General features: G+C 33.2%; 2 protein-coding genes across 11 annotated transcripts; both read right to left on the reverse strand.

Moving 5' to 3' along the window:
• Positions 1-401: 401 nt before the first annotated feature.
• On the reverse strand, positions 402-7,864 carry LOC114180481. 4 transcript variants are annotated; one of them, XM_028066808.1, is made up of 6 exons: positions 7,733-7,856; positions 7,143-7,189; positions 6,462-6,559; positions 1,887-2,648; positions 1,680-1,796; positions 402-1,596 (listed from the first exon to the last, which is right to left on the reverse strand). In XM_028066808.1, exons 4-6 carry the CDS (start codon positions 2,634-2,636, stop codon positions 871-873), a joined length of 1,593 nt encoding a protein of 530 aa, XP_027922609.1. In that variant the 5' UTR covers positions 2,637-2,648; positions 6,462-6,559; positions 7,143-7,189; positions 7,733-7,856; the 3' UTR covers positions 402-870. The 4 variants fall into 4 exon arrangements, with proteins under 4 accessions (XP_027922609.1, XP_027922615.1, XP_027922599.1 ...); XM_028066814.1 differs by lacking the exon at positions 7,143-7,189; XM_028066798.1 differs by lacking the exon at positions 6,462-6,559.
• A 1,521-nt stretch (positions 7,865-9,385) lies between these two features.
• On the reverse strand, positions 9,386-13,228 carry LOC114185054. 7 transcript variants are annotated; one of them, XM_028072832.1, is made up of 5 exons: positions 13,078-13,182; positions 12,142-12,205; positions 11,977-12,031; positions 10,836-11,068; positions 9,386-10,055 (listed from the first exon to the last, which is right to left on the reverse strand). In XM_028072832.1, exons 4-5 carry the CDS (start codon positions 10,944-10,946, stop codon positions 9,603-9,605), a joined length of 564 nt encoding a protein of 187 aa, XP_027928633.1. In that variant the 5' UTR covers positions 10,947-11,068; positions 11,977-12,031; positions 12,142-12,205; positions 13,078-13,182; the 3' UTR covers positions 9,386-9,602. The 7 variants fall into 7 exon arrangements, with proteins under 7 accessions (XP_027928633.1, XP_027928797.1, XP_027928553.1 ...); XM_028072996.1 differs by lacking the exon at positions 12,142-12,205 and having other exon boundaries at positions 10,836-11,063; positions 11,977-12,089; XM_028072752.1 differs by lacking the exon at positions 12,142-12,205 and having other exon boundaries at positions 11,977-12,089; positions 13,078-13,181.
• Positions 13,229-14,241: the final 1,013 nt, after the last annotated feature.

The raw sequence follows: 14,241 nt of genomic DNA on the forward strand, positions 1-14,241 counted from the left end.
AAGTGTCAAAATTTGTACAATAAAGCTTTGCCCTACTTGATAAAAGAGCAAATGATAGAAAAGTGAAAATAAGTAAACAATAGACTGAAAGTTAAAGGTGTTTAATAAAAAAGGAAATAGAGAAAAGATCAAGATGGAAAAAATACTTGTGAAACTCACTTCGTAATTCACTCCACATTTCCCTCCTACCCAACAAGCCAAAATTAAAACTATCTTTCTCTATTTCTACTTTTCACCCTCCAACTAAAACCATTATCGTAATACCAAAGCGGGTTCAGTATTATTAACACCACACCCCAAGCTCAATACAGTTCACAGGTGATCAAATTTAAATCAGCTATATCATTTAAAAACATTAAAAACCAATGTGATTCGGAAGATGCAATCATCAGAAGGTCTGACTAAACATAAAAACCTAATCTTTGTTCACTTGTTAACCATTCTGGCCATGAAAACATTGGCAAAATAATACATTTTTTTAGGACAGACACTGAAAATTATACAGAGTATCCACATTCATACAGGGTGTCCAAACAGATCCTAAAGAATCAATTGAAATGCTGCTTCCTTATCTCCCTATCTGCCAAAGCAGCAAAATGACATGCCAATTAGCCACAAGTCACAAATTGTGAAAGTTGCAAAGCAACTGGGGTCTGCGAGGAAAATTATCATTGATTATCAATGGCACTTTGCACATCAAATCTCAAACACAGTGAATAAATGACGCTTTCCCAAATCAGAGTGTTGCCTAACCGAAAAAGTATGTAGGATTGGTACAGTTCTTTTTAATGAAATTGAGTCAGTCACCATAATAGATGGTAATCTTAATGAACATATTATAAAGGGAGATTTCAGAAGAGCTTGTTTGATCTAGCGAAGTGAATATGAAGGACCAGCAAAAGAGTAACGGGATGAAACTGGCACCGCAGTAGCTTCCAAACTATCCTGATAGTGCTGCATCCGATTGTATTCAGACAAAGCATCAGCTGCAGAATATGTTGAGTAAAGCCTATCCTGAACAGCCTCTCTCCTTTGCAAGCTATCACTTTGAATCAAGGTTCTTCCCCCAGCCAAATAGGAGCCTGAAGGGATTTCCTCTCTAGATGGAAAATATGGATCCCTTGGTGAAGCACCATGGTGATACGGGTTATAGGGATCATCTGCGTGTTCAGAAATCCCACCACGCAAATAGGTCTGATGTTCACTCTCATTCAAATGACGACGATTTAGATGAAGACTTTCTCTGTGGGAAGGAACAACTGTACGGTATAGAGGGTCCACATGATGAAGGTGATCTCTTTCATAATCCCTCTCATAAGGATCCAGTGAGGGATTAACATCAGAGGCTGGTATCACATTCCTTCTATCTCCTTGGAGACCATAAGCTCGGTAACTCTTCTCAGTAAGAAATAAATCACGAGAAACCCCCTCTTGCCGTTCTATTAAGGGATCACCTTCCCTATGCAAATGGGACCATGATCCCCTAACATCGTCAAGAGCCTTCCTATCGTGAATTATTGCTTTTGGAGGGGAGCGAGCAGGCTGCAAGCCTGAACGAACATCCACTGGTCGGAAAAGTTCAGTGAGCTTCCTAACCTGAAATGTGACATTTGAATATATCAATGATGAAGAACAAAAGGAACTGAAAATAGCCCACCAGAGGCATATTTGGTTCTCACTTGTCGAGCAGTAAGCTCTGTTTTAAACTTGTGTTTCTCATTGTAATTTTCCTTGATCGCCTTCTTGAAAATGCTCTCCGGTAGTGGAAAACAATCAGAAACAACATTAAACCGCACCTGAAGGTTGTACCATCAGCACATGATCCATAATAAAAAAAGACAACATTGGGACAAATTAGATAGGAAAAGTAGATGAGAGCAAGTAACCTGAGCAGGAAAGGCACCACCAAAAGCTCGGGGTTCAAGTTTCATACCACCGGAAGATGAAGCTTTGTAAATCCCATACAACAGCCTCAGATCAAAATCATAAAGAAAAAGCTTAGTTCCAGGCTTGATACTTAAAACAATATCTTTCTTAGCAGCTGAAACACCCATGACGCTATAGCGGAAACAGTCGGGCTTTGTCTTCCCACTGCACATAAAGATGAAACCAGCAAATTTTTCTCTCTGTTTTTCCCGGGAATTGGTATTGTCTGCACCACTATGATTATTTTTGTTTATTCTACTACCAGCACCCCGTTCCGACCCTCTATTCTTCTGCTTCTGTTCACTCCTGTCAACCTTAATGATCTTATTTTTTTCAGCCCGATGTCTCTTCTCAGTATGACTTCTTTCATTAATGATGCTCCTATGTTGACTTTCCTTCTCATTATTCCTTCCATTCTCTTCAGTCTTATCTTTTGGCAGTTCATCACTATTGCCCACTACTTTTTTGTTCTTTCCAAGCCTTCTCTTTCCCCCAATCTGTTGAGGACCTTTATTTATCGGGGTCTTTAACTTAGCACCCTTGATTTTCTTACCAATTTTAGATTTAGCCTTCAGTGATTGTGGAGTATTCTTGTTACTCGGCTCTGGTTTACTAGATCCTTCAGCAGGATTAGTATCCTCAACTTTTTCTGATGATTGAGGATTAGAAGTCCCCTCTTCAGGATTTTTATTCTTCCTGTTTTGTCCCATATTATACAGGTACTGGAGTAGAAAAATCTCAAAATGGTAAATGTTACCGAAACCAGTAAACAAAAAGCAACAGTAATTCAATTAAGGAGGCTAATTTAAGAAGAAAATAGGGAGGGGGTAAAGAGGTGTCAAAAGAATCTCGAGCTAAATTGATTGTTCAATAATGGCTTAAGCAAGCATATATAACTTCCACATATGTCAGAACCCACGAACTAACTGCTAAAACAGGACACTCCAAATAAAAAACTTCAATCGCAGAAGACTGACAGTAACTGTTAAAGATATGTTTCGATTACATTAAATAGGAAATATGATATGCTTTTACTGCATAAAATAAGAATATATCTTAGCAAATATTTTCCTTTATTGGTTATTGATTTTGTTCCTTATTATTGAATCCCCTCTTCATTATAAATAAGAGCGGGCATTCATGTGTTCACAAGAAGCACAATTAAAAGCAAATCCTTTCAATACAGTATCAAAGTCATGATTCTCCAAAGCTTAGATGTTGCAACCTTAGATGTCTGACAAAACCTTTCAATCAGAGCTGCCCTTCTCCAAAAGGCACTAATATCTTAGTCTAAGCCAACTGGTTCCTCGAAGATCTTCACACACCTTCACCATATTGATGTGTGAAGCCTTCTCACTGTTGACTTGGTCAGCTCCAACAACCAATTGGTTGACATGTTCCCTAAGTCTCTCAAGGGGTCTTGTGTTGATGACACTTGTAACAAACTTGACTCATGATACATATGTATGCTCCAGGTTGAGATACTCATGATACATATGTATGATTTGATTATAGAAAATAAGAGATATGATATGATTTCATTATACCAAATAGGAAAATATCTTAACAGGTATTTTCCATTATTAGTAATTGATTTGTTCCTTATTGGTATCTCTTATTCACTAGAAATAAGATTACTCACTTTGTGTGAAAGATACACAATAACAAGAAAATCCCTACAATAGTAGTAACTAAGATAAGTTTAGCTCCATAGGTCAAGTAAGTAACTCAAACAATAATTCAAGAATTCACTTCACTCAAGGGCTAAACCTAATGCTTGAAACAAATTCAAGACAAAAACTTCAAAACCAATGAATATATTCTTCAACCTCAGATGCACCAACTCCATAATGAATTAAAAAATATGGTTCACATAATTCTAAAACACAAAAACGAAAAGAAAATGTAACATAAAATCATAGTCTTTAATAATTTATACTTTACAATTATACATTATAAATGAAAAAAACATGGGTGTTCTTTAGTTCAAGACAATCTATAAGAGCAGAAGTTAAATCATAAAGGAAATACATGACTGCCAAGAGCATGAGAGCGTAGGAATGAAAAAAAAAAAACTGATATAAAAAGATTGAAAACATGGGTTTGCAAATAAAGGAAAAGGAGGTCGAATTTGTTTGAATGGAAAAAGGACACCGATTAGAGGCTGACAATCTTGAAGTCATCACGGCAGTGGAAATAATCAGAGACTTGTAGTAATGAATAGAACATAGAACAGAGACTGAAATGAAGCTGAGATGTGAATGGGCTCACTAGAAGCAATATGGAACAAACAACCTAGTCAAAATTGAGATCCTACCTAGGATTAGAAATTAAAAAGGAAGATAAATGCATAAACTGTGTACCGAATGTAAAAAGATAAATATAACATAAAATAAAATTACATTTGGACACATGTGCATACACACACATATAAGATAAATAACCATCACAATTTCAAAAATAAAAATTATTCATAAATAAAACATACCAAATTAAAATTACACTACAAAAGTAGTAATTGTGGGACTAGTAAAATTACACTACAAAACTAGTAAAATTATTCATAAATATGTATATATATTGTTAGGAAGTGGACATTAAACTTATTTTAACCTCACAAAACTGGCTTGTAAGGTGAGGTTTGCACTCCACTTATATAATATAAAATTGCCTTATCTCTAGTCAATGTGGGACTTCCAACACACCCCCTCGCGCCAAGGTATATACATCTCGTGCGTGGAACTAGAAATGGGTGGTCCGGTAATAGCCCGATAGCGGGTGGAATAATATGTCTAAGAAATCTCACTAGGATAGGCTTTAACTATGGCTCTAATATCAGGTTAAGAAGTGAAGTTTAAGCCTAACTCAACCCCACAAGACCAGCTTGTAATGTGAGGTTTGCGCCCCACTTATATACTATGAAATTGTCTTATTTCTAGTCGACGTGGGACTTCCAACATATATATATATATATATATATATATATATATATAATTACTTTAAAAAAATATAATATGAATTAAATTTTATGTTCAAAATTAAGAAAAAATAACTCTTTTAAGAGACACCTAGACTTGGCTAGTACCCTCCTTTCAATTCCATCCTTCTAGTCCTTTTTGGCCCTAAATTCCAAGCATGTTCAGAGGAACACCTGACAAACACTTGTAGAACCCTCCCTTTAAGGACTAGCTATTAAGACAATAGAACCAAATCACTTGAGTACTCCACCAAAAATCCCATGCTACTCAATGTGCAACTTAGGCTCCCCACAATAATAAAATCTATATCATAGCATTGTCCCTAGAGTTGATATCCCAGTGGCTGACACTCCATGACCCATCACTCAACCTTTCTCTACCAAAATCAATGGCCACTACCTGCGGGTATCAACTATCAGTCACAGATTTTATCCACGGATACCTACGGATACGGGTATTTTTGCCATCCCTCCCATCCCTTTGTAGGTAGCCCTTTCCATGTCACTAGCAACCAGCTTTGATACCAATTGACAGGCACTTGGGAAACTTACCCTTGAAAGCTACATGTCAAGGGGAATAGAACCAAACCACTTAACTACACCAATATTTCATCCTATTTGATGTAGAATTTAAGCATCCCATATAACCAAGTCCATATCACACTTTCTCCTCCCTATTCAAAACCAACTCCAACCTCAACCAAGGTTGTTGCTATCTTCTCAACCTTTGCAGCCTTTCTAATTTGATTTCCACCATGATATTGAAAAGATTTACAGGTAAAGTAACAGAGTAGAGTCCCAATGAAGACGGAAATAAATTCAAGGGTTGTTTGCAGATGGATCACATCTAAAGATATCCTTGTGAGTTGCACAAAGGTATCGTCTAATAATACTAATTCAACACTTAAGATTGTGCAACCCTACCAGAACTAGTTTTTTAGCGAAATCAGGTTTCCAGCTAAGATAGAAACTTGTGAAATTGAGTAATCATATGATGAATATCACAAATTTGACTGCAATGATGTAAGGAGCACTGACTTTCCAAAAATTCTGCAAGAGTGCAATGGTTAACCAGAAATGAAGCCAGAGTGATATGGGATCACCAGAAATGAGATTTAGGCACTTGGCTGTTTTGTTGGAATGCATAAAAATTGTGTATATTTCTCCAATCAGAAATCTGTGTTTTCTATCCAAAAATAGAAATTGCTACAAAACCCAGAAAAAGGGTTCAGCCTTACACAGCATCATGTGTACAAACAAGATTTTCCCCTATGAAGCATAGCATCCAATATGGCCACAGTTCTCAAGGATACCAAATTGCCAATAGCTTCATGACCGCAGCTCTGGATACAATAAAAACAACACTATACAAAACAGAACTGGTAGAGGCCACATTATAACCACCACTATAGTGGTGCGATCATGTTCAATTGATAAGTATGAATATTAAGATCATATTTTAAGGATCTTCTCAAACTAAGATGAGAAGATCTACAAACAGTAATAATTAATACCAAAGAAGGATGACTGTTGCATCTTAAAACAAAAGAGAACATACTCTGTTACCCAGTCAGACAAATAGTTCAATCCAAGTCATGGGAAAAACTGTAGAGGAAGAAATGCTTTTAAATCCAGAAGGGCACTACCCATGAAACTCTGAGAAGCAAAAATAGATGCTTAAGAGTTAAGACCATGTCCACAACTGTTGTTGTATATAAGCATAAGCATGACCTTTATAACTAGCATTAATATGTAAAGCTGCCGGAATTGAAGGAATAAAAAACAATATAACCAGTTTACTAATGCTTGGAATAAAACTTTGTTACATGGAAACTTTATGTCGAATCAGGTCCAACGATATTTAAGAAATCACTTCATTCAAAAGCTCAAGCTAATACATGAAAAAATTCAAAGTTTTTTCAAGACCAATCAAAATTATGTTTAACTTATGAAGTACTTTTTCAAACTAAAGCGAGCAGATCTACAAATAGTAATAACCAATGAAGATCCTCTAGTTCATTCCTTTAAAAACAGTATTTTCCATTAATCAGTTCCTCCTATTGGACAGGAAAATAATTTGGCCAATCATAAGACCATAGAACAATCCCACATTACACCAAAAGAATAAAAAGGGCAATTTATAGACCATCAGAATGCAGTCTTTGCAGCAGTTGAATAAAATATACACAAAAAGTTGTTGCTTTACAGAGTAAATGAGGAAAAAAAGAAAGCCACACACCAAGACTCCAGGAACAAACCAGAGGAGAATTATATGCCTTGAAATCCCTGAAATGCATAACCAGCGACATAATACAACAGATGAAAATAATTTATTTTCTCACATCCAGCAGCAAATTTTACAGTACAACATGGGCAGAGGAATAACCATGACAATATGGAAACTTAAGAAGTGGGCACACAAAGAGAAGCCATCAAAAACCATTCCACTCAAACATAACCCTAATTCCACTCAAACAATTCAAAAACACGAAACCCCAATTCCACTAAACAAAATTGTCAAAATAAACTCAAAATTAGCACAAGAAAAAAGCTCGGCAGGTAGTTAACTTAGCTTTTCCTCATCAATACTAAAAGACAGACTAAAAGCAATTCATTCCAAAACATTCTCCCTCGTCTCAACAACCTAAACAAAAACCCATTTTCTAGAGATGCAAATCATCAACGTATTGGAAACAAAAACCCGCATATTCTACTGAAATTCATCAAATTAAGGTTCATGTGTTCCTCAACCAACAAATTTGAAGAGCGATTAATAATCTAAACCACACCACAAGTAGTTGCAGAAGTATAGAGAGAGAGAGAGAGTACCTTAGAGAGAGAGATCGAAAGAGAGGGATGAAAATGAAAACGCAAACAGGGATGTGCCTGAAACAACGACCCAACCCAAAGTCTCTTGGTGCGTTTCTCTGTATCTCTTTTCTTCTATGCCTCCTAAAATATTTAACTGTTTTCTTTATTCCGATATTAATATGTTTATTTTAGTGCAGTCATAGAAGTATTTTTTAGATACACTAAGTTGTTTTTTCACGATTAATGATCAAAATTAAGAATAATAACTGAACAATTTTGCATATAAGTAAATAAAAGTGTCAGTTCACCAATTATTTTAAGTTAAACTGTTTTAATTTTAAGTCCACAGAATTTGAAGATATGTTAATTTGTTTCTATATTAAAAGAATAAAATTTAAAACTCTTAGAATTATTAATATATATTAACTTTTTAAATATTTTAAGTTTGTTATATATATATATATATATATGTGTGTGTGTGTGTGTGTAAAAAAGTCATTAGCAAAAATATTTAATAATTTTTTTTATTTAAATATTTAATAATTTTTTTTAATTATAATGTAAAATTTAATTAAAATTGTTTTCAACCAAATACATATTAATTTCATTAATAATTTATTACCATAATTAATTTATTTAAATTTAAAAAACGATCATTTATGTTTCATTTTTTTATTAATTTTAACTAAATGCATTTTATTTTATATTTATTTAACAATAAAAACAAAATTGAAATCTCAAATTCTAATTCATTAAAACATTTTTTTTACCTCTTATATCAATGAAATTATTCACAATCTTTATATTCAATTTTTTTCATTTTCACTTTCAAATCCTTTGAAATAAAAAATATCTCTTTATTCTCTTTTCTCTCTCAAATTTATCTACTAACTCTCTCAAATCATCTTTCCAAATTTAAATGAGCGATCAAATATTTTAAAAATTGTAAATAAGTGTAACTTTACTCGAATGAGTTTATTAGAAGTTCTTTTATATAAATATTGATTTAGTAATTAAAATAATTTAATAAAAATCTTTAAAATATTACTAAATACATCATTTACAATTTTTTTAAATTTGTTTGTTATAATTATTTACTACTTCTAATTATATAAGTCCACGATTTCATATTTTTAAATATTAGAATGTTGTTCAATAATATTTGAATAGTTTAGATGTTTAATAGATTTGTTTGTCAAATTATATACATTGATACTTAAATCTTTAACTACTATTTTTATAATAATATCTCGAGAATTAAGTGAACACTTTGATTTCACTGTTATAAAAAATAAATTAAGTCAATTTACTCTTATTACAATGCAATACATATATAAAATAAATTGCAATATATATATATATATATATATATATATATATATATATATATATATATATATATATATACACACACACGTAAGTGAACTAACCCATCAACTCATCAATCCGTAATGGGTCAAGCCGAATTGCAAAATTGCAAAATTTTTGACTCACCAAAAAGTGAGACGGTTTGAGTCGATGTTTTTGTAGTTCAACCCGTAATGGGCCAACTCGTGTGAGTCAGGTTGACTCACTTTGACACCTCTCACTGCTAAATAAGTGAAAGGGAGGAAACGACAAATAGAAGATGACAAATGTTGAGCAGCACACAAACCCCTTTAGCCTCTAAGGTTACAGTGAAATCAGGAGTTATCATATTGCATGCACGAGTTTGAAAGATCTTTCTTTGTTCATGCATAATTTCCCCAAATTACTAGCCCTAAACAATGCTTCTCCATCTTCCTATCCATCAAAGCAGCATATGGTAACTAACTAGCCACAAAACCAAACCAGTAATCACCAATTGATATCAAATTGATAGCCACAAAATCTTGAGTTACTACTCAACTCAATCAAGGTAAACCTTGATATCAATCCCATTATCAATGAGTGATTGAACTACAGCTCTGATTTTCCCTTCAAACTTGTCCCTTTCCCTTGGAGTGTAGGAAGCAGTGTAAACATCAGCTTCTCTTGCTCTTTCAGATAAAATCTTGCCGATGGATATGCATGCTGGTATGTCTGACCGAGACCTAAGAACAGCTTTTATGTCCTTGGAGTTGGTACCAGCAACTGCAACCTGTTTGCTTGTCACCCTATGAGTGAGTGAAGCTGATACAAAGCGTTTTGAGATAAACACATCAAGTGTAAACGGCTCCATGTACGCAATCGTTCTTTGTTTGAAAGATATGTGCTTGTTTGGATTCTTTGATTTCTTCCCTTTTTGGTATGTGTAAGGTCGACTATTGTCATCATCGAGGAAATCCTCTACCCCAAAAAAGCTTCTAGGTGCCATATGTGCCTGTATAAAATAAATGAATTAAAAATGAGTATTAATAATACTACACAAATGATTCACCTCAAATTGGCATTTTAGGCTTGTTCAACTTTATTTTTCAATTGGATAAAATCCACACAAGCTACTTGGAATGGTAAAACTATACTAGGTAGTTGATTACACTACACATATATGTGGGATCAATGAATTCACACTAGTGCTGAATAATCTCTAACTAACTGTTGTACAACATAGATCCTTTTCCCTTCCAACTATCAACCAATGCCCCTCACAATAATTTAAAATCAGGGCCCTTTAATATCACACAATAATATCATCTGTTATGGTTTGTCACAAACCTAAACTACTGAATTTTATTCCTCCTGTAGTAGACCTTCCAAACTTGATTTCTTCTATTAAACTTAGGCTCATTCCAAGCTATATGCAAAAGCTAAAGAAATTATTTATTATCACAGGCCAATTTAACCCTGTACAACTTTATAAGCTTCAGGATTTCATACTTTGTTTGAAGCTTAGCATCTGATTATCTAATTTATCTATGAAAGGAATTATTTCAATTAAAGGCAGTAATGCCCATCACACCATATTACTTGAAACAAAATGAAAATCGAGTGTACATTATCATTTGTTTTTGACACATAAACCAATGAAGTTTCCCCCAAAGTGGGAAACTTAAATCAAGATTCAACCAAATTCTATAATTTATTAAACAGACAAAAAGGAAATTCTACAGAAAAATATTGAAAAAATAATTTAAATTGTGCTTTGAATAAGAGACTTTACCTGTCCATTGTGGAAAAAGCACGAAGGCACATATATCCAAGGCAAAACTCTGTTTCCTTCAAAAGCATGAGCACTGGTTCTGCAAGTTCTGCCAATTGCTTGTTTCAACATGTTTCCTGGAACCCTAAATCCCCTCTTAACTAGCTGAAGCTTGCTACAGCCTATGGAATACAGGATTGTGTTGGTGTCTTTCTAAGGTCGTTTTAAGTTTCGACTGTCTTCACCAGACTGGGCTACAAAATTAGTGAGTTGGGTCCTATTAGAGTTTATGCGTGTTTTTAATCTTCTCTTGCTGACATTTTGGATTGTTGGGGCTCACTTTAAGTCCAAAAACATTCTTTTATGCAGAACATAATACATATAATATATCAACTAAAGAGTAATGATAGAAGTATAATAATATTAGAAAAATATAAAAAAACTATTAAATAATACAATCAACTGATAATAGAAAAATAGTAAAAAAATACAAAAATTATTTATAGCATAATATATTACATATAATATTAAATTATTATATTATTGACAGATATTTTAATACATTTTTATACAAAGCAAACTCTTACAAGTTTACGATTCTAACGTACGAGTCAAGTTTATGAAGCTCTAACCACGGTATGTGTAAACTCTAATATCAGATGCACTTTTTCATGGGTATTTAATTACTTTGAGAAGCAAAGATAAATGCTTAAGAGTTAAGACCATGTCCACAGTATATTCATATATCTACCTAAACACCTAAAGGTTGACCTTGAGTGACATAACAGGGAGAAAAGATAATTAAGGGCTGTGATGAATTTATCTATTAATTCAGACGTGCACAGGCATTCAAAAAAGTAAATAAAATAGAGAAAATATAAATGGATATCAAAATATAAGGAAATAAAGTTCAAGGGTTGTTTGCAGATGAATCACTTCTAAAGATATCCTTGTGAGTTGCACAAAGGGATCATCAATAACACTAATTCAACACTTAAGATCGTGCAACCCTACTAGATTAGTTTTTTAGGGAGATCAGGATAGCAGCTAAGATAAAAACTAGTGAAATTGAGTAATCATATGAGGAATATCACAATTTTGACTGCAAAGATGTAAGGAGCACTGACTTTCCAAAAATTCTGCAAGAGTGCAGTGGACTAACCAGAATTGAAGCCAGAGTGATCTGAGATCACCAGAAATGAGATTTAGGCACTTGGCTGTTTTGTTGAAATGCATAAAAATTGTGTTCATTCTCCAATCAGAAACCTGTGTTTTCTATCCAAAAGAAGAAATCACTACAAGACCCAGAAAAAGGGTTCAGCCTTACACAGCATCATGTGTAAAAACAAGATTTTCCCCAGTGAAGCATTGCATCCAATATGGCCAAAGTTCTGAAGGATGCCAGTAGCAATTCAAATGTCACTCAAAATATTCAAAAAACGAAACCCTAACTCCACTAAAAAAATTTGTAAAAATAAACTAAAATTAGCACAAGAAAAAACTCTGCAGGTAGCTAACACAGCTTTTCCACATCAATACTAAAGGACAGACTAAAAGCAATCCATGCCAAAGCCTTAGAGAGAGAGATAGAAAGAGAGGGACGAGGATGAAAAGGCACAGAGCCTCTGTGACTGAAATTGAAACACCTACAATACAACAACCCAAAGCCTCTGTGTTTTTCCTGAGAAACTGAAAGCTTTCTTCTTACCACATACCTCTCACGGAAAGGACAACAACTTTAAACGGAATCAACAATTTCAGAATTACAGCATACAACCACCCAATCCCCATACCCGTGCAACATAGTTCTCACATGAACAAAACCAATACTATAATTCAAACCACAAAATGGAAAAGGTGACAGCTCGCAAACTTATGCAATAAACCAAATACCACATAAGCACTGATCATAGCTAAACATTTTACCGGACAAAAAAAAACCACTATCAACAAAAACAAACCAACCAAACTGGAATTTGCATTGGCAACAAACTTTCTTCGCATCAAAGCAATAACATATTGCAATTGTCAGTCAAACATTTTATCAAACACCTGGTGACCAAAACACAAAGTCACGATCTTGTCACACAACAGGCAAAAAGAAAAATGCCCATTTGCCCCTTAAACCAACCTAGTTACTAAGTAGTCCTATGACCACTCCGAGCCTTTAACCAATCTATCAAAACCAACGAGACACCATCTTTGAAGCCAATAATCACAAGAGAAACGTGAAAACAAAAAGTAATAACAATCACCCATTTACCTGCCCCTGTGTGGAATGTTGAATGAGCTTCAATGGCGTGTTCCTATACCCACAAATTCGAAGAGCAATTAGTCATCTAAACCACAATGGATAAATAACATGTTTATTATCCACCAAAAATATCTTTACTTTTTTACTGTCTTAAAAGCATTTAAATTTTCTAACAAACAATTATCAAAATTAACAATATGAACAGATAATAGTTTTATATGTAAGTAAACAAATGTAAGATATTAGATAATTAGACCCACCTTGAGTTTAACTCAAAGTATAGTAACGAATTTAAAAATTCTTCTATTATAGTTTAAAATTAACTTAGTTCACTTAATAAAAAAATGTTATTATTATATTTTGAAAAATTATATATCTAATTCACCATTTTGAGTTAACTTTTTTTATCATAAGGTACACTTAGTTAAACCAATTCATTTTTAACTCAATTTGCTATCATAATTCATATGAATTGATTTAATGACAATTGATTTACAAAACTTGTAAGAAATGTAAATTTTAAAAGCAAAAAGGGAAATTTAGGTGCACAGCAAGATCAATATTCAAGTAAAACTATAATATTTTGTATTAGAGGGGTTTACGCAACCGCTTCAAAAAATATATTTTTTCATACTTATTTAAATTATAAAGATAAATTTGGGTATTTTTAATTGATATTAATTTATTTTCATATTTTTTTTTTGTTAAGTACGTGTTATTTGGTATTTCCCATTAATTTGGTGTACGTGTTTTTGTTAAGTACGTGTTATTTTGGAAAAAAAAATTGAAACAATAAAAAATGAAAAGCGAATAATCATAAATTGGATAATTGAACGTTCAATAGAGATTTAATAGAGATAATCATAAATGAAAAGGAACAATGGAAAATACCTTTTTTGTTTTGTCCAATAAAGATAAATAGCATTAACAAAGTGAGTGTGAAAGCAAAGCCAATAAGCAAGGTAAGACAACTTCATGAAACTAACAGTAATGAAATGATGTTGTTGCAGAGAAAAACAAACGGTAAAATAATAGTTACATGTTAAATTATTTTAAAAAGACGAAAGAATAACCATTAATAAATAATAACAAAGAGAAGAAACAGAGACATCCGATTTTATAAAAATCTTGTAAAAGTAACGGTCAATTTTTAAAAATTTAATAAATTATTAT

Source organism: Vigna unguiculata, chromosome 1 (genome assembly GCF_004118075.2).
Source record: "Vigna unguiculata cultivar IT97K-499-35 chromosome 1, ASM411807v1, whole genome shotgun sequence".
Taxonomy (NCBI): Eukaryota; Viridiplantae; Streptophyta; class Magnoliopsida; order Fabales; family Fabaceae; genus Vigna; species Vigna unguiculata.